This window comes from Ursus arctos, unplaced genomic scaffold, assembly GCF_023065955.2.
Source record: "Ursus arctos isolate Adak ecotype North America unplaced genomic scaffold, UrsArc2.0 scaffold_22, whole genome shotgun sequence".
Classification (NCBI taxonomy): domain Eukaryota; kingdom Metazoa; phylum Chordata; class Mammalia; order Carnivora; family Ursidae; genus Ursus; species Ursus arctos.
In genome coordinates this window covers 20,025,046-20,047,330 of record NW_026622897.1, presented here as the reverse complement: position 1 = coordinate 20,047,330, position 22,285 = coordinate 20,025,046, and the positions used below count along the sequence as shown (strand labels likewise).

General features: G+C 52.2%; 1 protein-coding gene and 1 long non-coding RNA gene across 7 annotated transcripts in view; one reads left to right on the top strand and one right to left on the bottom strand.

The window, feature by feature from the left end:
• The window catches only part of PKNOX2 (PBX/knotted 1 homeobox 2), a 272,005-nt gene that overhangs the window by 73,371 nt on the left and 176,349 nt on the right, over positions 1–22,285 (bottom strand). For 3 of the 5 annotated variants that reach the window (XM_057316693.1, XM_026505481.4, XM_044386555.3), the window contains exons 3-4: positions 21,430–21,536; positions 3,612–3,720 (exon numbers count right to left, since the gene is read on the bottom strand). In XM_057316693.1, the coding sequence (XP_057172676.1) occupies positions 3,612–3,698 (87 nt within the window). In that variant the 5' untranslated portion in view covers positions 3,699–3,720; positions 21,430–21,536. The remainder of the gene's footprint in view (positions 1–3,611; positions 3,721–21,429; positions 21,537–22,285) is intronic. The other 2 variants (XM_057316694.1, XM_044386554.3) reach the window with 1 other exon arrangement.
• Positions 4,254–22,259, top strand: LOC125282447 (uncharacterized). Of its 2 annotated transcripts, none has more exons than XR_008960882.1 (3): positions 4,254–4,338; positions 11,870–18,053; positions 20,602–22,213. It is a non-coding gene; the product is annotated as an uncharacterized LOC125282447 (long non-coding RNA). The 2 variants fall into 2 exon arrangements; XR_008960883.1 differs by having other exon boundaries at positions 4,262–4,338; positions 17,887–18,053; positions 20,602–22,259.

The following is a 22,285-nucleotide window of genomic DNA, read 5'->3' as shown; positions in this document are numbered from 1 at the left end:
GGAAGGGTTCCAGTGGGTTGTTGGGTTTGCACTTTCTAAACTTATGGTCAGCCTTTAGTGCCCAATAAACACAGAGTGACATCCTTACAAGTAATCACAGGGTTTCCTGTGGATGGACTGAAACAGAATGGAGGGGCCAGAAGCTGCTTGGCCATCATACCACTTGGCTTGTGCCCAGATAGCAGGGGGCCGTAACCATTAAGACTTCTCTCCTGAAATGGGAAGAAAAAAAATCCTCCCTCATTTTTAATAACTTTATTCCCCAAACTTCAAAAATGAAATTGCCAAGTTAAGAACTTGCCTTGAAAAAAAATTCTAATTTATTATAAAGAAGGTCCGGGGCTTGGGAATTTTTTAATGCAGATTCCTAATTTTCCAAAGTGAGATTCTCCTGTGCATTTGAATAGATTATGCTCGGTATTGCTAGCCCTTAGCACAATGGGAACATTATTAAAACGATCGCATGGGTCTCAGAGGAAGGGCTCTGCTTCTCGCTTCCTTTTTCATTTTGGGGACTTCATATCAGAGACTGTCCATTTTTGCCTGTGGAAGAAACTGGGTTTCCAAGGAGGTGATAGAGAGATGTGCTCAGCTGTCCAGGCCTTGAGGAAACAAGTCATACCGGATCCAAAAGTAATGAGATTAGACCTAAAGGAATTGGAGGAAGTGGGGAATCCTTTCCAGAGAGCCCCATTTAGGAAGGGACTCCCCTGTGTGCCTGACCCATGTTCCTACTAGGCTCGGCTTTCCTGAGGACATTGAGTGTCAAAGAGCAGTTGGTTCTGGGATAATGAGCATGATGAGGGCAATGGAGCAGGGCTTCCCCTGGGAAGCTGGGTTCAGCCCCTTGTAAGCATAAGCAGGAGGATCAGAGCAAGTTCCCAGCAGAAGACTCACACAGAAGACATTTCTATGTGGGAGCCACTCCTAGAAGCCCCCAGAGAGTGTGGAGAAGGGATTCCCCACCACCCCCGGCCAAGAGCCAATCGGACTCAAAGTCTACCTCTTTCTGGAGAGAACAGCCTTTCCCCATGAGTCAGAGGTCTTTGTTTCGGGGCTCTCACCTCTTTCATCCTGCCCATGCCATCTCTGCCTGAACGACTCCCCATGACCCCCCATCCTGATCAGTTTCTTTGGGAACCAGGTTGGCTCAGGTAGGGCCCATGGCAATCTAGCCATAGCCTAGTGGCCTAGCCAAGGCCATAAGGACCCCAGAGTTTGGCTCGGTCACTTTACCAGGGACACTGACACTTCCTGTCAGACTTCTTTCCTGGGTTCTGGGGTTACAAATTGATGTGTGGCTTCCTCAGGGCCAAGTATTCCTTTGCTGTAAATGAGTTTTCCATGGTGAAGTATTGCTAGCTCCTCAGAGAGGAGAGCCTTGAGACAGTCCCTGTTGAGGGCTTCTACTCTGAGGCCCTAGATGGGAAACCGGAGACTTCCTTCCTCCCCCAAAAGGCTCGAGCCGTTCACTGGTGACTTCCGGGGTGCTGAGCGCCCAAGAGCTGCGGCCCCACCTCCATCACCTCCTTCCGTAGCTGGGATGTATTAGTTCTCAGCTGTATGCTGAGAATTAAATTAGGCTCCTGTACTTAACTACACCCAGATCAGCATTCTTAGACCACAGAGGCCCTGCTGCAGCTCTCCTGCTAATCCCCCCCCAAACCCAGACTTCTCCCAGCCGCCCCGGCAGGCAAAACAAGGCTTGAGGCAGGCGGGAGGGAGGCAGCGGCCACCAGCTGTGCCAGTCTGATTCTCTCTGACCTCTTGGCGCTGCCCTCGTCTGTCCCCAAGTCTTGCATATGAGACCTTTGCACCCATTACCTGCTAAGGATAGGAAGGGACCCCATGCTGGCTCCTCATTTCTACTGTGGAGCTAGGAGAGGAGAGCAGGATCCAGCTACAAAAGAAATGGTGCCTGGCTCTTCATCGGGACCCCGGGGGTCCCCAACACTGCCTGAGCAGACAAAAGGATGACGTCTGTGTCTACTGAGGGAGGAGGAAGCTCGTTCCCCATTACGGCCCCTAGGCTCATAAGTCTCCACGGTCCAGCCCTCCTGCACTTCATTCTGACTATGGAGGGGAGAGTCCTCACATACTGCTGCACGCCTGGAAGCTTTCAAATAGAGGAACCATGTAAATGCCGAGTCCACCCCTGCAGTCATTGGTGGAAAGCTACTGACGTGGGCAGAGGGTTGGCCGCATAGGAGGCTAGGCTGGGGAGAGCCGAGGAAGGAGCATGGAGTTGACATGTTGGAACAGGGGTGGGGACAAAAGGACGTGTGCTCGAAGGTCAGGGAATGATAAGTGCTTTTGAATTTTAGGGGGTGGGGGGAGAGGAGTCAGTGGTGGTCTGCGTGCTGAACGTTCTGTAAAGTGGTGACCTCCTGGGGTGGGGGTTGGGAGGTGGGAAACAGGGATGGATGGAGCAGACACTATATGATCATGCCAGGCTGGGGGGTTGTCAGGATCCTAGGACCTAATGTGAGCAAAAGTCGGCCCACCCTGTGTCTGCATATTAATACCCCTCACATGGTCCCTGAGAACGGCTGTGCGTGAAATGCTCAGGAGCAAGGGGCATCAGACAGAGCAAAGACTGGCCGCTGGATCCCTGACACACAGTAGGCTCTCACTGCATGTTTGTTGAGTGAATGAGTGAATGAGGGTTCTAGCTGGCTGCAGTTCACTTCACAGATACTCAGTAAACCCTTACTGAAGTACCACTGACTTGAGAGACCAGGGTAGAGAAAATAGGAGGGAGTGAAGGTAAGGGCTGGAAAACAGAGGCTCCTCTGACACGCAGCCCCATAACTAACTCAGGGGCTCCAGAGGACCAAGTGTGGAGAGAGGTGCGCATGAACAGAGAGGGGGAAAGCACGGGTCCGAAGTGATGGGTCTGAAGGAACGGGGGAGCCCAACCCACCAAAGCTGGGCCAGGCCTCCAGAAGGAGGAGAGGAGACAACAGGAAGACAGCACGAAGATGCCACTTTCTCAAGAGGGGCAACCAGGATGGAGTCTCGGGAGAACTCGGGGGCTGCTGTCCAAGCTGAAGGATGGAAAGTGGGAACCAGGGGGAAAGGGTGGGAGGACGTAGAGATACAGTCCTGGACTTTTTCTAGCAAGAAGCTGACAGAATCCTGAACAGAAGGGCGATTCCTGGAACGGGCAGGCAGAGAAGGATGGGACAGAAGGGCTCCAGTGACCAGTAAATGGGGGGATTCTTTACAAAGGAACCCCTAATTAAGGCTTCCCCAGATACTCAACAGCAGACTCGATTTACCTGCATCTGGATCTCCCTGAGTGAGGGGTTGGGTGCATTTGTCTGATATCTGCTTGGAGTGGGAAGCAGCGTGGGGGTGGGAGCAGGAGCATGACTGGGTGCTCCAGAAAACGGTCCCAGATGTTGGTGACAGAGCTACTCAAGTTGAATCTGAACCCTGTTTTGTCAAACGCAAGGGTCCCTCCAGGGGTGTGTTGACCGGCTCTCCGGAGGCGGGGGAAGAGCCCAGAGAGTGGCCAGGATACAGCTGGGGGAGGCCTCGCTCTGTCCCCCCCGCCCAGGAGAAGGCCACCGCACCCCCATCCCGTCATCTGGTCAGTCGACACTCACCTGCGGGCTGTCCTGGTAGGGTGGGGGAGGGACATTCTGCGTGGCCATCATCGTCAGAGCGGGGGCTGGGGAGGCATGTTGCATCATGGGATTGATTCACATCGAGGATCTGTGGCAGGAGAAAGGGGGCCGCACCGTTAATAGGCTGAGCGCAGGGGGCTCTGGGGACCCGCCGACTCGACATTTTCTCAGGCTGGGCCACCTGGACTGACGGGCTACAGCAAGCGCTGGAGGCCCTTTAGGGGGGCAAAGGAGAGCTAAAGGGAGAGGCCCGGGTCGGGAGGGGTTTGCTGTGCTATTTTGACTTGAAAGAAACGATATTCAAATCACACGTGAAACAACCTGTACCCCCGCAGCCTCGCTTTGTTCAGCATCAGCTGGGGCCTGGTGGGGGGGAGGGGGAGGGGAGCCTGGCTGGTGGCAGCACAGGGCATTGGCGACCATTCGGGTATCCCACAAGACAAGGGAGCTGGCCCTTCCCCAGGCTTCTGGAACAGCCACCTGCAGGAGGCCTCAAGCCCTTCACTTCCAAGTCCCACCTCCCTGCCCCACGGCCTGCGAGCGCAGACTAACCCCTCCCAGGTGTGCTCGCCACACCCCCTAGTGGCCGAAAACGGAGGTGGGGGCTCAGGTCGGCTCCTCAGACTGGAGGGCGGAGCCGGCAGCACAGGGCGACCGGTTGGTCTTCAGGGAAGGGAAAGAGGCTGCGGAACATCTGAGAGCCTGGGTGAGCCTCCCGTCACTTGCCGAGTTTTTCTAGGTGTGTGCTTGTGACTTTGGGCATATGGCTGTGTCTGCAACATCTTTTAAGTAAGCCTCCTTAGCCAGTGTTCAGTCTAGAGTTCCCGGCATGTGCGGCCAGAAGAGCAGAGCCGACTCCACCGCCTCTTACAGAGGAGGAGACAGAGGCCAAGAGGAATGATGTGTGTGTGTGTGTGGTGGGGCCGGGCAGTACTAGTGAAGCAGGGATTGGACCCGAATCTCCAGGTTCCCTGTCCCTGCTGTCCTCCACTGCACTACCCCCTGCCCCCTATCCCCTACCAGTAAGGGAGCTGCCCCTCCCGGGCCTCAAGGTTTCTTCTTGAAATGGAACATGGTGCTGTAAGTGGAGACAGCCTGGCAATAGCCCCCAAGGAAAAGGAGCGCCTAGAAAGCTGTTGAGCTATGCTAGATGCCCTGAAATATTTAGAGCCGGAAACCATGGGCTAGTTGCCTGCCGCAGGCCTGCCCATCGTGGAGCCTGGAAACTCCTAAGAACCTCTCAGGGGCCAGGGGTCTGTCCTTCTCCTGGATGGAGGGTGCTGATGAGCTAGAAACATTTGTGAGCACAGACTGAGAGCTTCCCTCCCCTCTCCCTGAGGGCACTGTGGGGCTCCATCCTCGTCCCGCTGACGCCCTCCCACACCTTCCCGAGGGTCTTCGGAAATGTTCACATATGTGAATTCTGTGGTAATCTGAGGGTGTTTGGAGCTGCCTAAGGGAAGGGGCTGGTCTCCAGAGCCCTGAGGGGTGTGTGTGTGTGTGAGAGAGAGAGAGAGAGAGAGAGTGTTTTTTGGTTATTTTTCAGGAAGAGAAGGAAGTAGCAAGCCTGGCCTGATCTGAGTCTCTGACCTTAAGTGCATGGAGAGGCACTGGACGTGCAGGTGTTCATTCAAGGACTATTTATCAAGTGTCAGCTACATGCAAAGAGCTAGGAGGTGTGGGAGGACAAACGGAAGGAGGCAAGATCTCCTCTCCAAGGAGCGTTATCAGTCGGGGAAGTGATGGCCCAGCGGGCAAGAAGAAAGAGAAAGGAAGGTTCCAGAGGGCACGGTGCAGGGAGAGAGGGCTTTTGCTGTGCCTGCAGGGCATTCCCCTTGGCTTCTCTGCTACCTACACCTCACCGACCCTGGCTTTACCTCAGATGAGGGACCACCAAGATGTCTTTGCAACAGAAACACTCAGAGTCTCTCCACTTCACGCACACATGAGGCGCCCAGATCCATGCTTTATTTTTGCCAAGAGGGTCAGAAGAGAGCCTTCGGGGGAGGCAGTCACTTCAGGCCGGAGAACCCATGCCTGTTTTCGTGGCTGGCTCTTTGTCTGAGTGGCGGTAAACATCCAAGGAAGGCAAGAGCAGAGTGGAAAGGGTTCCCAAGGAAAAAAGAGGATAGAGACTTCTTGAGATGTCAGAAGAAACTTCTAGAATGGAGACGTTTGAGAGATTAAAATGGTGTGGAATCTCTTTTGGACCCTGAGGGACAAAAGGAAATCGGGATATTTCAGGGGTGTGTTAGGCTCAGCCTTTCTTGGAACTCTGGCAGATGAGGTAACTTTGGTTGGGGCCTCAGGACCTGCCTTCAGGACCTCTTCCTTGGAGCTCCAGTCTTGGATTCTCCTTGGCCTGGGAGAAAGTGAACCACTGTGGGGCTGTAGTGCCAGCAGCCTCCAGAAGAGGGAGCCTGGGGGCAGAGTCTGGGGTGGGAGCTCTCTCTAGGCCGGTTCTCTCCCCTCCTAGGGGCAACTGGTTCCCTTTAACCTCGGGTTTGGGTCTTGGGGTAACCTCATTCCACGGATGAGAAAGTCAGTAAAGGCAGAGCAGAGGATGCTCAATGAGGAGGATTGGGGCTACATAGAGGGGTCTTTAATCTGCATTCTTTTGTTCGCTGTCCAATGAATGGGAGGTGGGGTCATTTTAGAGTTGCTGTCCCTAGAAATATTTGCAATGGCAGGAGGGCTACCCAGCATGGGGGAAAGGAAAGATGGGTAAAAGCGGTCTGCAGCCAGAAGCAACCACCGACGCCCAGGCTGAGAGAAGATTTTTCAGTCTGGAGTCTGTCAGGCTGTGAGCAGGGGCCAGACCCTCCTCGCCAGAGGACACAGAATTATTTTCTGAGGACCCAGATGGCCTTTGCCCCTCCCCTCCCCCTCTCTGGGGTCACCACAGGCCACTAGGCCACTAACCCATTGCCCTCTGGGGGCTTCTCCTGCCAGAGAACAGGAAGACTTTTCATCTGGGGCTTAAGTTTCGTGGGTTCTCTGCTCACTCAGGCACAGAAGCCTCTGGAAAGAAAACACTGGGGGAGATCCCATACCCATCTCCGGAAGCTTGCTCTTTTCTTCACACCACTCCACAAGCACAGGCACTCCACCATCCTTGGGGAACCCCACTGGCTAGGCTTGGGGGTGCTGAGGGATGTGTGGAACCACTCTGGAGAGGAACGTGGGGATCCAACTTCTCTTGTCTGAAACTGGGCCCGGTGGGACTCCAGAGTGGGTGGGGGGAGCTCCTTGAGCAATCCCTGGGTGCCTGACCCTTTTTGTACGTTCTTTGAGAGTGCAAAGGAGAGTAGCAGGCCTGGGCTCTAGAAACCCAGCCTGGGGCTTCCAGCATTTGTCAGTGGCTCAGAGAGGCTGCTCCGCCCTGTGTAGAGGCCCCAGCGCTCTGTTACCAGACACCAGGGCACTCAAGGGACCACAGCCAAGACAGCAAATGGAGGACACACAAGGAATGATTTACCATGGAGAAATTTCCCATCACAGGCAGGCTCATGTCAAAAGATTGTTCTTAATGCTGAGAACCTTTATTATAGGACAGCTGAGGGGGGGGGGGGACCCCTAACACAACATTCAACCCCACAATGATATCCAAGAAGAACTAATTCGTGTCACTGATATTACCAAAAGGAGCTAAACCCGCCATTTTATAGAGCTCAGGAGCCCAGTAAGGCCGTGTTGCACAGTTGCGGATGGGTGAGGGGGCATAAAAATCACACCCCTTTAGTAGGAATGGGCAGCCCAGGGGCATCCACTCCCTGTCTCCTCAACTCTTGCTCCTCCAGCCCTTCGAGGTGAGGCCCGGGGTCTGTAGCCCAAACTCCAGTGTGTTGACAAACAGGCTTAGAAAAAAATAGCAAGCTCGTTAGGAAGGAGCTCATTAGGACTTGTTGACATGAAACCCATTAGACCAATTAACATTCCATTAACGGCCTGGGGCACCAAGGGGTTAATGCTGCCCGGCAGTAATTGGGCTGGGGTGCTGGGGTTGGGGGCTCAGGGCCTTAAGGATGAGAAACAAAGTCTAATTGGGAACTCTCTGGCCAGCTGGCCCGACAGCATTTGTTCTTGCCCTCTGACCCTGGCTGAGACTACATTGTATCCGGTACCCACTTAGGGAGGGGGGACGGGACAAGCTTCCCTTTGGCTCCTCACAGTCGCCCCTCATTGCCCTAGATGGGAGACTAGGTCTGGATGTATTTCCACCCTTTTGGACTCTGATAGTCCCGTTTTCTTCATCCATCCTTGCCACCACCCCCTTCTGGTCTAGTTTCTCTCTTAGCACCCAGGGAAGAAAGTTCCCTCTCCTCTCCCCGGTGACATGTGCATGACCCACGCTTACAAAAGCTCTTTGGAGAAGCTAGGATCCTTGAGGCCCCAGGACCTGATTCATCTGAAGAGTGTTGTCGTTTAGGCCAGAGGGGTGGGGGGAGGGAACACTGGCCCTGGGTCTTTCTTCCTTCCTCCCCTCCCTGCCATCCTTCCTTCTCCAGAAAGGAAACTAAGACACACTGTGGAGGGCCCCACAGAAGCCCTTCTCTTCTGTCCTCTGACACACACCAGCAGAATTTTCATTATTTTCCTTCCCTCGATACAGATAGAGGCTGTGGAAGTCCCATCCCCTGCCTGGGCCTCGATTTCCCCGTTTGTAAATTCCCATGATTGAAGCCTGTGCTCAGGGTCAAAACGTCTGGATTCCTCATCTAGCTCTGCCACTTCTCTGTGGCAGTACAAGTCATGTTCCCCCTCTTGGACTGCAAAATGAGGGATGTCACCAGAATATTCTGAAAGTCTTTGTCCATGGTTAGCCTTCAAGACAAGCTTTGTTGAACGGAGTGGAAACAGTTGGATTGTAGCTTCATTTCAACGGCTCCCAGCTCAGGGCTTCTCTTCCTCACTTCCCATTCGAGAGTAAGGGAGGGAGGCCCCTGAGGCCGGAGAGCCAGGACCCCCAGCCCAGAAGCCCCCAGGTGGTTACCATCCCACCCCCTAACCCCAGGCCGGGGAGGGGGCCCTCTGAGCAGCTGTCCAGGCCTGGGTTCTGACGTCTAGACAGATTTGCAGGAGGCTGAAATAACAGAGTGAACTCAGCAGGAGGGACCAAAAGGCTGCGTTAGTAACCTGGCTGGCTGCAACTTCTCCCTCAGGAGCAGCCGCCTCAACCCTGGCGCAATCCGTTTATTTTCTTTCAGCCTAGAGCCTCGTCCAAAACGATAGTCTCTGGTCCCGCTCCCTTCCCAGAAGTGGCCTGTAGGTGGCGCCTTGGAGCCCCACTTTAATTGCATTATATAATAGAACCTGTTTACTAAATCATGTAATCAGTCGCCTTAGGATTTACAGCTTCGGATGTGTATAGAGAATTGGACTTTGAGTCAAATTTAAAAACAAATAAAAATGAGAGGCAGCTGTTGCTGATAGTGTGATATTCATCTTTTGGAAACAAATTCACCCCACTGCTATAAATTATGCCTGGAAAAAAAGTGTTGTTGGTGGGAAGGAGTTGGCTAGGTCTCCTGTGCTGGCAACTCAGAGCGATGAATCTTGAAATAACGGTGTCAACCTGTCACTGATTTCATGTGACTCTGTGGATTTATCTAAAGAAACGCAGGGGTGCGTGTGTGCGCACACACACACACACACACACCCCAGATTTCTTTGCAAAACCCAGGAAGGGCTAGAAATCTCAAGCTTTAGAGGAAACACTGTGGTCACTGTGCGTGGTGTAGGGAGTCAGCGCTGGGTGGTGACGGGGTAGGACCAACGCAGGGACAGTGGAGAGCACGGAGGTGAGAGGAAGGGTGTACCTCGGGGCTGGGAAGCCATAAAATGTGAGAAGGTCCAGTTGACATGTTGCAAGTGAGGGAGAAGTGAAGGTCCTTGAGGAATGAAGGGGAAGGGGCTAGCCCCCCAGGAGCCCACCAAACGCTGGACCAGGTGCTCTAGGAATCAGGTGGTAAGCTCAGGGGCCCGAGGATTCAGGTGACAGGAATGCGGTGGCCTCGCGGATGCTGCTTTGCCCCCATCTTTCTGACCTGGGGTGCTGGGGGCGAATGGAAGTCCTCTAGTCTTGTAAGAGCAGGCTCAGAGTGGGGCGTGGGAGCCAGGCAGGTAACTCTATGTTACTGAAGGAAGCACAGGTGGAAGGGGACCCTAGCAGGCTTTGCACTCAGGATCAGACCCCTACTGTCCTCAAGGCTGGCTGGCTAACAGTCCAAAATGAGCCACTGCTCCACCATGACCCAGGTCTGCAGGGACCTTGCACCTGCCATAGAGCCGCAAGTCATTGAATGCCCCAGCCAGAAGGACCACTTCCCTGGTGCCCCTCTAGTTCCTGCGTAGACTTCTCAACAGAAAATAATTCTCTACTGACTTCAGCAAGATAGCAAGTGAGGCAACTCAGACCCCTTGGCCACCCATAGCTCTCTGAACAAATGGTCATTTGCTGCCTTTCCGAGAAGCCTACTTGGGTGGTGGTGCCAGGTCATGCCCTATTATTACGATGCTGGTCTCCAGGGAACAGAGTGGAGATGAGCAGAAGCCAGGGTGAGCTTTAACTAGGACCGCTGGCTTCTGACTCCCTGAGAGATGTGAAAATGTCACTCTCCCCCCCCCCCTTTCTCTCTTCCTTCAGCCCTTAACTGCCAAGTGGGGCAAATGGTCTTTGGAAGGGGTAAGAGTCTTTTGTGAAATCGGAGAAGCCAGAGACCCTCCTGCTCCCCATACCAGGAAGATGGTCTCCTCCAAATGGCCCTGGTCCTCCTTCCAAGGGCCTCCATTCCTCTCCTTTCCCCACCCCCAAAGCCATTTTACAGTCTGGTCTTTATCTGGAATAACAGTATGTCTCCCATGTGTGTGGCTGGGTCAGCATATCATTTATGCACTCACTGACCCCAGCGGAGAGACCCTGTCCTGGGAGGAGGGGTGGTTACTACCCACCCTGGATCCCTCCGGGCACACAGTTTAGTGAGGGGATCCTCAGTGGTTACAGAAGACAGAGGAGTCCACTCCGCCCTGGCCGTGAGTCGGCCTGCTGGCAGTCACGGACCCACATCACCCCCTGACCGGCTTTCCCAGAGAGGAGCCCCCCACCTTGCCCTCTTGCTTCCTGCCATGCCTCTCTGATTCACGGGGGTTCCGAGAACATCAGGGCCCAGACTTTGGGCCCATCAGGGCTGCCACCTTGCCCCTTGACTGCCCCAGTTTAGCTCTTTTGCAATGTGGCTTCAGATGTGTGGACCAGGGTCCGAGTTAGAAGAGCGACTCATGCTCTGCCCCAGCCTTCTTTCCTGCCTGCCTCCTGCTTCCCCACACCGGGGCCAGTAAGTGACAGAGCCCTCGCTCTCCTCCCTGCCTGGGCTGTCACACCTTTCCTGGCTTCAAAAAGCTGCTGATATATTTTACAAACTGAAACAGCAATTTAATTCCCCCTGATAGCAGCAATTGTCCATTAGATCTTCCTACTGAGGAGCTTTAACAATAATTCCTTTCATCCGACTGCTTGCTTCTTCTTGATCTGAGAATCAATCCCATAAATAGCAGGCAAGAGTTTTCACATTACTCTCCCCCTCCAGCTTTTAGCATTTTGATGAAGATTCTCATCTCCTCTTAAAGCACTTCACAACTTGGCAATTTTTCCCCCTTTGGTTCCTTTAAACAAAATAAAACAAAAAAACAGAAAGGGGGAAAGCATGCCAGTTATCAGGATAAGTGCAGGCCTTGCATGTGTCTCATAGGTAAGTGCTTTGTACCTTTGCCTGCCTGGAGGCAGGGGGATGGCAGCAATGACCTCCAACGGCCACCCCCTAACTGCTGAAAGTGGGTGCTGCTCTGCCCCAGAGGGGCCCCATGATAGGGCCCTAAATTTCACACTCAGCCATGGTCGGATGAGTGATGCTCGACTCCGAACATTTTCCCCATTCCAGGAAAGCCCTCCCCTTGGTGCTGCATCTCAGGAGTGGAGGCCGGGAGGCCATGCTGCTGCCCTGGGGTGGGGTCCACGTGCGGTTCCGTCAAGGAGCCTCTCCCTGGGCCTGTTGCCAAGGTCCCACCCATCACTCAGGAGACTCTTGAACCTAGAGCTGGGATTCTGTCCCCTCTGTTTCACTGCCAGCCCCCTTCGGCTCTACCCAAATAGCATGAGTGAGAGAGGTGGGGAGGAACAGGGAGAGGAGAGAGCTAGAGGCCTTTCATTCAATTCTTTCTCTTTTCTTTTAAACCTGCAGGCAGTCCCAACGATCAGGGGCAGAGGAGAGCCCTCCAGTTCTTCTGTGGCTACAGAGGGGGTGGATTGCCAGGGCACCTGGGAGCCCCAGCCTGCTCCCCCAAGACACCATCACGTGCTCTCTTGTCTGTACACACACACACACATACAGAGAGAAACAAATCTAAAAATGAACCCAGGGACCGAAATCCCCCTCGACAAACCTGATTCCCAGGTTTATTATTATTTGTCAAGAGCTGACGGCAGCCGCTGCTCGGGAACAGAGCTGAGAAAACAACACGGGCTGGGCCCCTGAGGCTCACAACTCAACAGAGACAGAGGAACAGCTCAGATGCTGGGGAGCCCAGATGGAAGGCACGCTTCTGTTCTGGAAGGAGCGAGGCAGCCACCTCCCTGCTGCCCTATCTGCCGCCCTTCCTTTTAGAAATCTTTCTCTTTTCTGAGGCAGGCACACAGGGAGGACGGCACTCCCGGGGAGCTGGAGAGAGGAAGGAAAGCAGGGGTGGGCAGGGAGGGGGCTGGAGCCACAGGACTGGGCAGAGGGCGGGGGTGGCCTCCATAGAGATAACGGACCCTGATTCCTAGCCCATCTGTCCCTTGTGATGCTTTCAGATTCTCCGGGAACCAGAGGCTCCGTAGAGAATCAGCCGGGCCCCTTGTCTCTTAGGACTATACAATGTCCTCTGGCTGGATGATACCTGGTTCCATTTTCTAAAAAATTGCCTCCAGAAAAAAACGGTCAAGAGTCAGGGTTGTTGAAGCAAGTGGCTCTCTGGGCTCAGTTTATCATGGAAAAGCCACTCATCCCTGATACTTCCTTACCCAGCTAATGGAAGTCCTTCCTCCTGAGGCCTTTGGGGTGGCCCAGGTGAACTTCTGAGAAAAAGGAGGGAGACCAGGCAGAGTCCATAGCAACAAGGTCAACCCAGGGAGGAAAGGCTGCCCAGGAGCCTCCCCCAACCTTGGTCCTCACGGCTGTTTGGAATGAGAGAAGGTACACTGGCTCTGTGTTCCTCATCTGTCAGGAAACGGAGCCCCAGGGAAGAAGGGAGGATGGTGTCCGCAGGAGCAAAAGAAAAAGTCATGCTGGGCAATGAGCCCATTCCTGGGCCTTGCCCACCGGACTCCAGCCCTAGCTGAGCAGACACGCCTCCTATCACCTTATGAAAGTTTTCCTCCATGCTTTTTGCTGTACTTCTCATCTGCCATCAAGGTCTCTGTATTACACTCTCTTGTCTTTTTTTCATCAAATTTTTGCTCAAAACTCTACTCTTCGGTGAAGCTGAAGTAGAGCATGGAAGCATGAATGATCACTACGTGTGTCTCTGTGTTATGGGAAATCTGCTTCCCACCCACATGTCCCATCTTGCCCATTGAGCCCTGTGCTCCCCCATAGACAAGATCATGGCCCTTCCTTGAATTTCCTTTCTAGGGGGCAGAAATCCTGTGCCGTATGATTTCACAAGCTCTATCTCCTTACGGAGCTGGAAGATGTACACAGTTACAATTTAATTTCTTTGGCTTACTACTAAAATGTAAAAGGAACAATCAAATCTGGAAAATAGAGCTCTTCAAAGTCCAGCAGTCATTTACACCTCAGGGAGGGTGAGTAGGTCACCCTGGAGCAAATTTTGATACGGGTGAGAAGGTATAGGGACTGAATACCGGCTGCTAGTCATTGAGCTTTCCCCACACCCCCGGCATTATGCTAAGTTTCTGATGCAGATAACCTTGTGTATTTTTCCCAGCCACCGCCTGGGGTAGGCAGGAGGGCTGTGCCCACTCATGGATGTGAAAACTGAGGCTTAGAGCACCTGAGGAAGTCTTCCAAGGTGACCCCTGGTCTGCTTTCAGAGGCTGAACATTTCACCTAGAAGTCTCAGGGTGGAGGCGGGGAATGCCGGAGGAGGCGTGAGCCCCCCTGAAGTTGGGAGAAGTACAGAAGAGGCAAGGGTGATTGTGGAAACAAGCTACGGATTGAGTTGCGCCATCCAATACAGGCTGTCCTTTAACTTTCCCATGCCCTGGATTTCCGTGGATTCTATGAGAGCAATCCACCAAATCTGGGCATTTGTACCCCGTTAATGCATGCAGACTTCGCACCTTTGGATGGGGGACCACTTAGAGAGCTGCGCACTTCTGCCAGCCCCGTCAGCTTCGGACAGCAGCGTGCACCCACCGTTATTTCAAGACTTCATTGCGGTTTGCTCCCGCTATTTCACAAAAGTGAGCGGAAGAGGGGCCACTGGAAGTGCTGATGGCGGCGAGCAGAAGCAGGGGTCTCATGACCATCATGCCACTTGAGACCAAGATGAAAAACATGAAGCATGCTGAAAGAGGCTCATCTTGAGTCTCCATCGTTGACTCACGGGACTGTGGGTTCAATTAGGAAGGGAAGGAACGCAATTAAGGGACGCACATGAAATGATAGAAATCCATGGGGCAAGACTACATCGAAGGGGCGGTGTGTAATCGGGAAGTTGATCGTGAGTTTTAGCTGTCAGGGGGTCGGAGTCTGGGGATGCCTGCTGGGCCAAAGCGGGGCCAGCCAGGGCCCTGACCCCACACTCCATGGCGCTGGAGCCAGGGCTCTGACTCACAGTGACTGGGATTCCGTCAGCGTCTCCTTCCTGTCAGGCCAGGTGGGGCCCCTAGGGCGGGGTGGGGTGGAAGGGAGCGTGCAGTCTGCAGTCCATCTGCTCTCAGTGGCTGTCTCCACTTGGACTTCTTTCCCCGCCCTGCCCCACCCCTTGTTTTCCAGGGACCACCCACAGCTGCAAAGAAGTCCCTGTTCTGCAGGAAGTATGCCCATGACTCACAGGCTTGGAGGCACCTGGCTCTAGCTTTGGAAAGCCTGTCCCATTGAGCAGCATGGGCTTTTTCAAGTTGGGGCGGCCCCTCTTTAGGGGGCATCCCATCTCTTATCATAATTCCCTGAGTTCTAGCTTTCTCCCCCTGCAGAAGTCCCCTCCTGCTCACCCTCCTCTCTGTCTGCTTCCTCTCCCGGCCCAGGTTGCTTCTGGGCAGAGGTCTGAACGTGTGACCAGTGAGGACATCTCTGCAGGCCAGCTGCGGGGTTATTACCCACAGCCTCCCAAGCAGGCAGCAGCTGAACAGAAGTGCAGAGGCCCAGAGCTGTGTTCTCCTTCCCCCTGGCTCCTGCATGTCCTCTGCCAAGCCCCAGCCCCTTCAAACCCCAGCCTTGGAAAGGGGTCTGGAGTTCTTTGGCTTCTAATAGGGAAACCTTTAGTCATCTGCTGGCCCTTTCCACTGCACTCAGGCACCAAGGAGAAGTGTTTCATAGTAGCAGCAGAATCTTTGAATACTAGCAGCTTGTCTGAAAATTAGAACTCACCTCAAACCTTCATTCTGCCTTTTTTGCAATGCCAACTCGTGTTCTACTGTTGAGCTCTCATTCCTGCCTTTGGTACAGAATCTTTGTGGACTTGAAGTTCAAAATTGTGTCTCTACTTTCCCCTCTTCTCTCTCCAGTAAGAGGGGACCCCACTTCCCATGGCAGGGCAAGGACCAGGGGATGGAAGAAGAGAGAAGACAGTGGACTCTGGCTCTTAGGGACCAATTAGGATGCTCTGACTTAGAACAGAGAATGATCTTCTGGGATCTGAGCCCTTGTGAATCTGGATCTTCCAGTGTCTGGCCCTCTCAGGGAAAAGGAGTGAAGCATCTTGGCTCCCAGATCTAGAGATTCTGTCCAGAGCAGGTTGGTCTGGGCAGTCAGGGGAGCTGTGTGTGCAATGTCTGCTCCCAGAGCCAGTCTCTGGGGGTGGGGAAGAGAAGCAAGTGGGAATTCTCATCCAAGATGCCTCCCCCAGGGCAACAGGTAGACTAAGGCTGGGGCAGATCCGAGCTATCAGCAGGGCACTCTAATATTTTTCTCTTTTTAGGGCCTGGCTGTCTCAGGTCAGAGCATCTGCTGTGCAGAATTGCGGAGGGAAGTCTGCTGTCTCTTTGTCCTGGAATTCATAAAAGTGAAAAAAAAAAAAAGATCTGCCATGGTCAGGAATTATTTCACTAACGGGAGCTTTGTGCGGAGGTGAGCTGAGAAGATGTAGGGAGCAGAGATGAAGAGGAAAGGAGGCCCATGTAAGAATGATTGGGAAGGTCAAGGAAAGAGGTCCCCCTGGGGGACAGGCAGAGGCTGCTGAATAGAAGAAAGGTTCAGGGAGATGTCTGTCATGGGAGGCTGGCCACTGTGGCTGCCCTACTGCCCAACCTCCGCCTTCCCCTCACTTCTCGCTCCTCAGCTTCTTCCCCAATTCCAGGAGCAGCGGGGACCCAAGGCTGCAGGGCAGATTGCCAGAGGACCAGCAGAGTGGAAGCACCCTGAGCAGTCATGAGGTCTGACCTCTCTGTTCAAATGAGAAAACTTGTCCAAGTCCACGCAGCGAGCTGAAAATAGGGACCTAAGTAGAATCTAGGTCCCAAGCAACAAATTCGATAAGCTTTTATTGAGCACCTACTATGCACCAGGCTTTGTGTGGGGCAGTGGAAGTTCCAGGAGGAAACAGAGACAACTGAGCAGGACAAACAAAGAAATAATGAAATGACAATTGCCCTGAGCTGAAGTAAGACAGGTGACTTCAGATTGAAAGTGGTCCCCGGGTGTGAGCAGGGGTAATGAAAAAGGAAAGGAACAAACAAAATCTCAAGTCTCAGCACACAGTGGTGATGTTTTCGAACTTGCAAAAGAAAAGCAAACTGAAAGTTTCCATAAATTCTCATTGTAGGATCAGAAATAGGAAGACGGTAGAATAATGTCTTTGAAACCTAAGAGAAACAGGTTTTGAACATGGGATTCTGAGCTCCATCGGAAGATCAATCAAGTTTGAAGGCAAAGTAAAGTCTGTTTTGGACACATAAGAACTCAGTTTATTTCCCATCCATCAATATCAGAACTAATTAGAGGTGGTATTCCAGTAAAACAGAGGAATCAGAGGAAGAGAACAGCGTCCATGGAAGACATGGCCCAGTGTGAGCCAGTGGGAGGGAGAGGGCTGGAGGGGAGCAGGGGGCAGGAGGCACATGTGGGGGCTCTCAGAAGATTCTCCTGCAGTGGCCAAGTTGTAATGACAGACGGTTCCATTTCCTTTCCCCTGGTCAAATCACACTGTTTAGTTCTGTGGTTGAATAAAATTTCTATCTTACAATCAACCTACAGTTGGAATGCAGAGGGAACTACAGTGATACACTGTAGATCTTCTTAATCTGTAAAGCTACTATTATACTAAATACATAAAACATAGAGTTCATGATCTATAACCCTATGTGCTATACACTGTATACCATGTAATAGACACACTATATTCTATAGAATACTACATATTAAACATAGTGTCAAATATGGTTTAATAAAAATTATCAAACTAAACCAATTTGGAAGGGGAGAATGTGGGCTAATTTCCCCAGCTTTCATAGCAAGGAGTGAATAAATAAATACATAAATTAAGAAAGAGGAATTTAAGTATATTATATAACAGCAAACACCAGCCACCAAATAACTAAAATCAGAGACTATTCATTGTAGTTGACTTTGTGTCATTTGGATCTTGTGGGTAGAAGTAGGGGAAAGAAGGGGCCCTTTTTATTCTACGTCGTAACTCTTACACTATTTTCCCCTCACGCACATACTTTACTTCTCATTTTAAAAATACCTAAAATAAATAATGAAACGTCCACAGAAGAGAATACTATGCAGTGGTTAAAAACAATGGAGTCAATCTATTTTAAACTGGAAAGCTGTCCATTACATAGCTTAGGTTCAATTAAAAAAGCAAGTTTTTAGAACAGTATGTAAAACATAATATTTAACTGTGGTTTGCTTAAGCACCCGAGCCAGTAAGATAGTCCCTTTCTGTGTTCTCCACCCTAAGCCAAGGGGCCTGCTTTCGGAAGTCTTCCTTGTCTCAGATTTCTGTAAGATGCACCTCCAGTTTTGCCACAGGGAAGAGCTATTGTATGTCTGTTTCAAGTAACAAATGTCAGTTTTGGACGATCCAGACTGGCCTGGATGCAGCGGCGTGGGAGACGAAAGCCTTCCATGGGGATAACAGGCTGGGAGGAAGCTTCTGGGGAAGGAGCATCAGAGCCTTACAGATGTCAAGACTGAAAGGAACCTTGGAGAGCGCCTGGCCCACCTCCCGCATTTCACAGATGAAAGGACATAGGTGAGGCTTGATAAAAGGTCACTCGGTTAAAGTCATGTCCAGAAAAGAGAACTGGGCTGTTGAAAGCCAGGGTCAGGAGCCAGCCCACGAGAAGTGGAAGGCTGGAATGGAGGCCTGAGGCCAGGGCTCTGCAGAGAATCCTATAGGGAGATGGCGGGGGGTGTGTGGGAGGGGGTGGGGGGGTCCCCTTCAGGAGCTGCTCAAGGTGCAGATGGCTTGACTTGGAGGGGAGACCTGGCAAAATCAGACCAGATTGCCCTTCCTTAGTGTCCCCAGTAGCTGGAAAGGCGCAGCTTGAATTCGGGCAGGAGGAAGCATGTTGGGGCTCCTGGGGAGGGGGCCGGTGAGCAGCTGACCTTTACGGGGCGTTTATTACACGCCAGCTGCTGGATGAGGTGCTTTCTCGTACATTATCTCATTTAATCCTCAAAGAAGCCTTCTAAGGTAAATACGATTACCCCAATTGCATAAAGACAATGCTACTCAGAAAACGTAAGTTACTTAACTTGCCCCAAATCTTACAGCCAACGAATAACAGAGCTAGAATTTGAATCTGGGTGTGTCTGGTTCCAAAGTCCCAGCCCAAAAGATCAGAGGCTTCATGAAATATAAGTTAGCCAATTTTTTTTTAAAGATTTTTATTTATTTATGTGACAGAGATAGAGACAGCCAGTGAGAGAGGGAACACAAGCAGGGGGAGTAGGAGAGGAAGAAGCAGGCTCATAGCAGAGGAGCCTGATGTGGAGCTCGAACCCATAACGCCGGGATCACGCCCTGAGCCGAAGGCAGACGCTTAACCACTGTGCCACCCAGGCGCCCCATAAGTTAGCCAATTTTAAGAGGGGAAACGTCCTTCCCAAACCACGATACAACTGATCCTGTTCCCTTCCTGAGCCTCACACGTGTGATCCAGTCCCTCTACGCAATCCCTGAATGTCCAGGCACACTGGCTGGTTCCTGGGGACTAGGATTTACGTTTGCCCAACAGGGCTCTGAAAATTCCCACTGTGGAGGGTACCAGCACAGCTCTGAGGACTGACATTGCCTCCTGAGGACACAAAGTCCTGCAGTGTCAGGGCGTGGGAAGGAGCTGGGCTGGGGTGGAGCATGAGTGCAGGGAAGACAGGGAAGCTGGAGTCCCGAATTCTAGGTTTCGATGTGCTCAGCCCCACACCTGTCCTCCACCAACCTCAAGGGCATGCTAATGGCTCTCTTGGCCCCTCCGATGCTCCTCCCCGCCTCCCCCTGTGTCTCCCTAGGTATCTTGGCCTCCACCGAGCCTCTGACTTCAGGGGGAGGCAGGCAAGCCCAGGAGAGTATGTCGGGTTAGGGTTTGTCGTTGACACGTGGAGATCATTAACGAGGCTTATTTTTAAATTGTAATTGCAAAATGTAAATGCTCCCCAAACTGATGTGTAATTGCTACCCCCTCCGCCCCAGCCCTTCCCCTCTGGTGCCAGCTTTGCAAGGAGAGAATTAGAAAATAAAAAGGGGGTGGATTATGTAAGCAAAACGATTTTAAAAAAAGAGAGCGAGAGAGCTAAGAATTTAAGTGAGACAGCTGGCGGCTCCTCTGATTGCCACACTTCCAGCATTAGCTGCAAAAATTGTCCTTGCCGACTGCACCAATCCCAGCAATGGTGTCAACTGTGTTTAGTCCCCGCAACAGACCAGACTGGCACGCAGCAAGATAGTCCGGTGGGCGGTGGGGGAGGGGGATGTGGAAGGAGAGGGAAGGGGAGGTCAGGGGGCCACATGAGGTCGCCTCTATGTCATCCACGGAAACTTTCCATTCTATGGAAAGACACGACCCTCGGCAGGCGTTAGCAGTCCCTCAACCCATTTCCATCCTTCCCTTTATTCGAGCACGTAAGGAGGGCAGCACCACCTCCATTCTCCCAGGCATGTTCTGGCGTGTGTGGATCCCAGCATCTGCAGCCTTGGCGTGGACAGAAATAGGACTCTACCGAGTAGTTTAGCAAGACAAAACTCAGTGCGATCACCAGGCCCAGGGAAAGCCACTGGACTTGGCAACACCTGTCCACACTGGTTCACTGGGAGTCTCTAACCTGGCCCTTTTTTTTTCTCTTTCTTTTCTTTCTCTCTCTCTCTCTCTTTTTTTTTTAACCATCTCCCCATCTTCCTTAAGCCCTCACCACAGCTATTGTCTGCAGTGATCTCCCTTTGACATCGCTGTGCACACAGGCGCCAAAGGGTGTTGAAAAGATTGTCCACCTGTCCCTGATACGGGCATTGCCGAACCCACACTTAGGGTGAAGCCTTGAGCTCCCTGCATATGCCTTTTTTCTCTTTGCCTCTGGCTTTTACCTCTAGGAGCCACAGCATGCTTCAGCATGCTCCCCACCCCTTAGAACACCTAAAACACAGAGCTCCCCAAATGGCCAGACGGCATAGGAACCAGGACAAGCATTGTGGGCCAGTTCAGTCTGTGTGATCCTCTGGAATATGTGTGGCCTTGCTAACTGGGGGAGCTGGCCCCAGGAACATTCACCTTTCTGATTAACTGTCTCTCTCTCCCTCTCTCCAGGGAAACCAGCTTTCGTGAGGAATTGGGCAATGATGACTGCCCCCAAAACGAAAGCTGATGACCTGTAAGGTCACGGCAGCCCTGAGACAGCAGGGACACTCACAAAAGTCGTGGGCAGTGTCCTTTGGAGTTGGGGCCCAACCTCACCATAACAGAGCCAGCCCCTATCATGGCATACTGGAAAGAAAGAAGGGTTGTTTGGGATAACTGGATTTCTAAATCCCTGCCTATACTGATACTTACGTCTTTGAGATCATGAAGTTACTTAAGGGGATTTAAAAAACCCTATCTGATAAGAGGATTAAATGAGATTCTCCATTCAAAATGCCTTATACATTCTAAAGAACTATTTCTCAGAGTTCATCAGAAACACCTGGGATGCAGTTTCTTCTGTGTTCTTCTGTGCAGATTCCCGGTCTTAACCTCGGCTTAGAAAATCAGACTCTCTGGTGGGAGGCCCAGGTACTGCATCTTAACAAAGACCCAGGCGGTTCTTAGGTGATAATGCCTGCTCCAGAAAAGTTACACAAAGGTTATCGTCATTGTGGATGTAAGCAACAGCCCATCCATCTGCATCGACAACACTTGATTGTTTCCAGACTATGGGGAAGAAGAGAGAGGTGCACAGGGATGAGACACAGCTCTGGCCCTGTCCTCAACGAGCTGAGGAGGAAAGATGAAAAAAAATAATACAGTATTGTGGGTTCTAAGCTTGTCTACGCTAAGTGCCAGCTAATGTGATGGGCTGCTTCTCGAGGTTTTCAGAAGAAAAGGTCATCTGCCTGGAGGGTTTAACTAGGTGTTTAAGGATGGAGAAGCATCTCTTACTGTTCGGGTGATCCTGGCGGACTCGAGGATGGCCCTCAGGAGACTCACTCCCTCTTCTCACTCCTAGCTGGGCCAGAAATTCTTCCTGTCAGCTAGCGCCAAAGCACCTGTAAAAAAGGGCAGAGCAGCTCTCAGAAGGGATTAGAGGCCCCAGGTGATCAGAGAACAAGGGGGCACCCGCTCGCTCTGGCTCTGAGGGATATAGGCCATCTGCTCTACGGACCCCCCTGCCATATTTACGATGCCGGTGTCTCTCCTTGGTGTGGCTGCTCAGGCCCACCGAGCCATCCCTGTCACAGCTGCAAGTGCCCTGTGGTCACCTGTCTGGTTTCCTGATATCAGCTGTACACGTGGCCCTCTCTCCCCCAAAGTGTGGGCAGGTCTCTGAGGGATTCTGGGCCCTGGGTAAGGCAGAGCTGGCTTCTTGTTCTCAACGGCCTGTGGGCAGCAGGGAGGAAGAGTTGGGAGGGCAATGGACCCCAAGCAGAGACTGGTAGTGAAGGACAGCCTTGGCCGAAAGTCAGCTTTGGCTATACTACTTACTGACTTATCTTTAGATCGAAGGGAATTATTTTGGTTCTCAATATTTGAAATGAATCAAGACATTCAGAAACTGAGGTTTCAGGGGCGCCTGGGTGGCACAGCGGTTAAGCGTCTGCCTTCGGCTCAGGGCATGATCCCGGCGTTATGGGATCGAGCCCCACATCAGGCTCCTCTGCTATGAGCCTGCTTCTTCCTCTCCCACTCCCCCTGCTTGTGTTCCCTCTCTCGCTGGCTGTCTCTGTCTCTGTCGAATAAATAAATAAAATCTTAAAAAAAAAAAAAAAAAAGAAACTGAGGTTTCTGATCTGTTCGG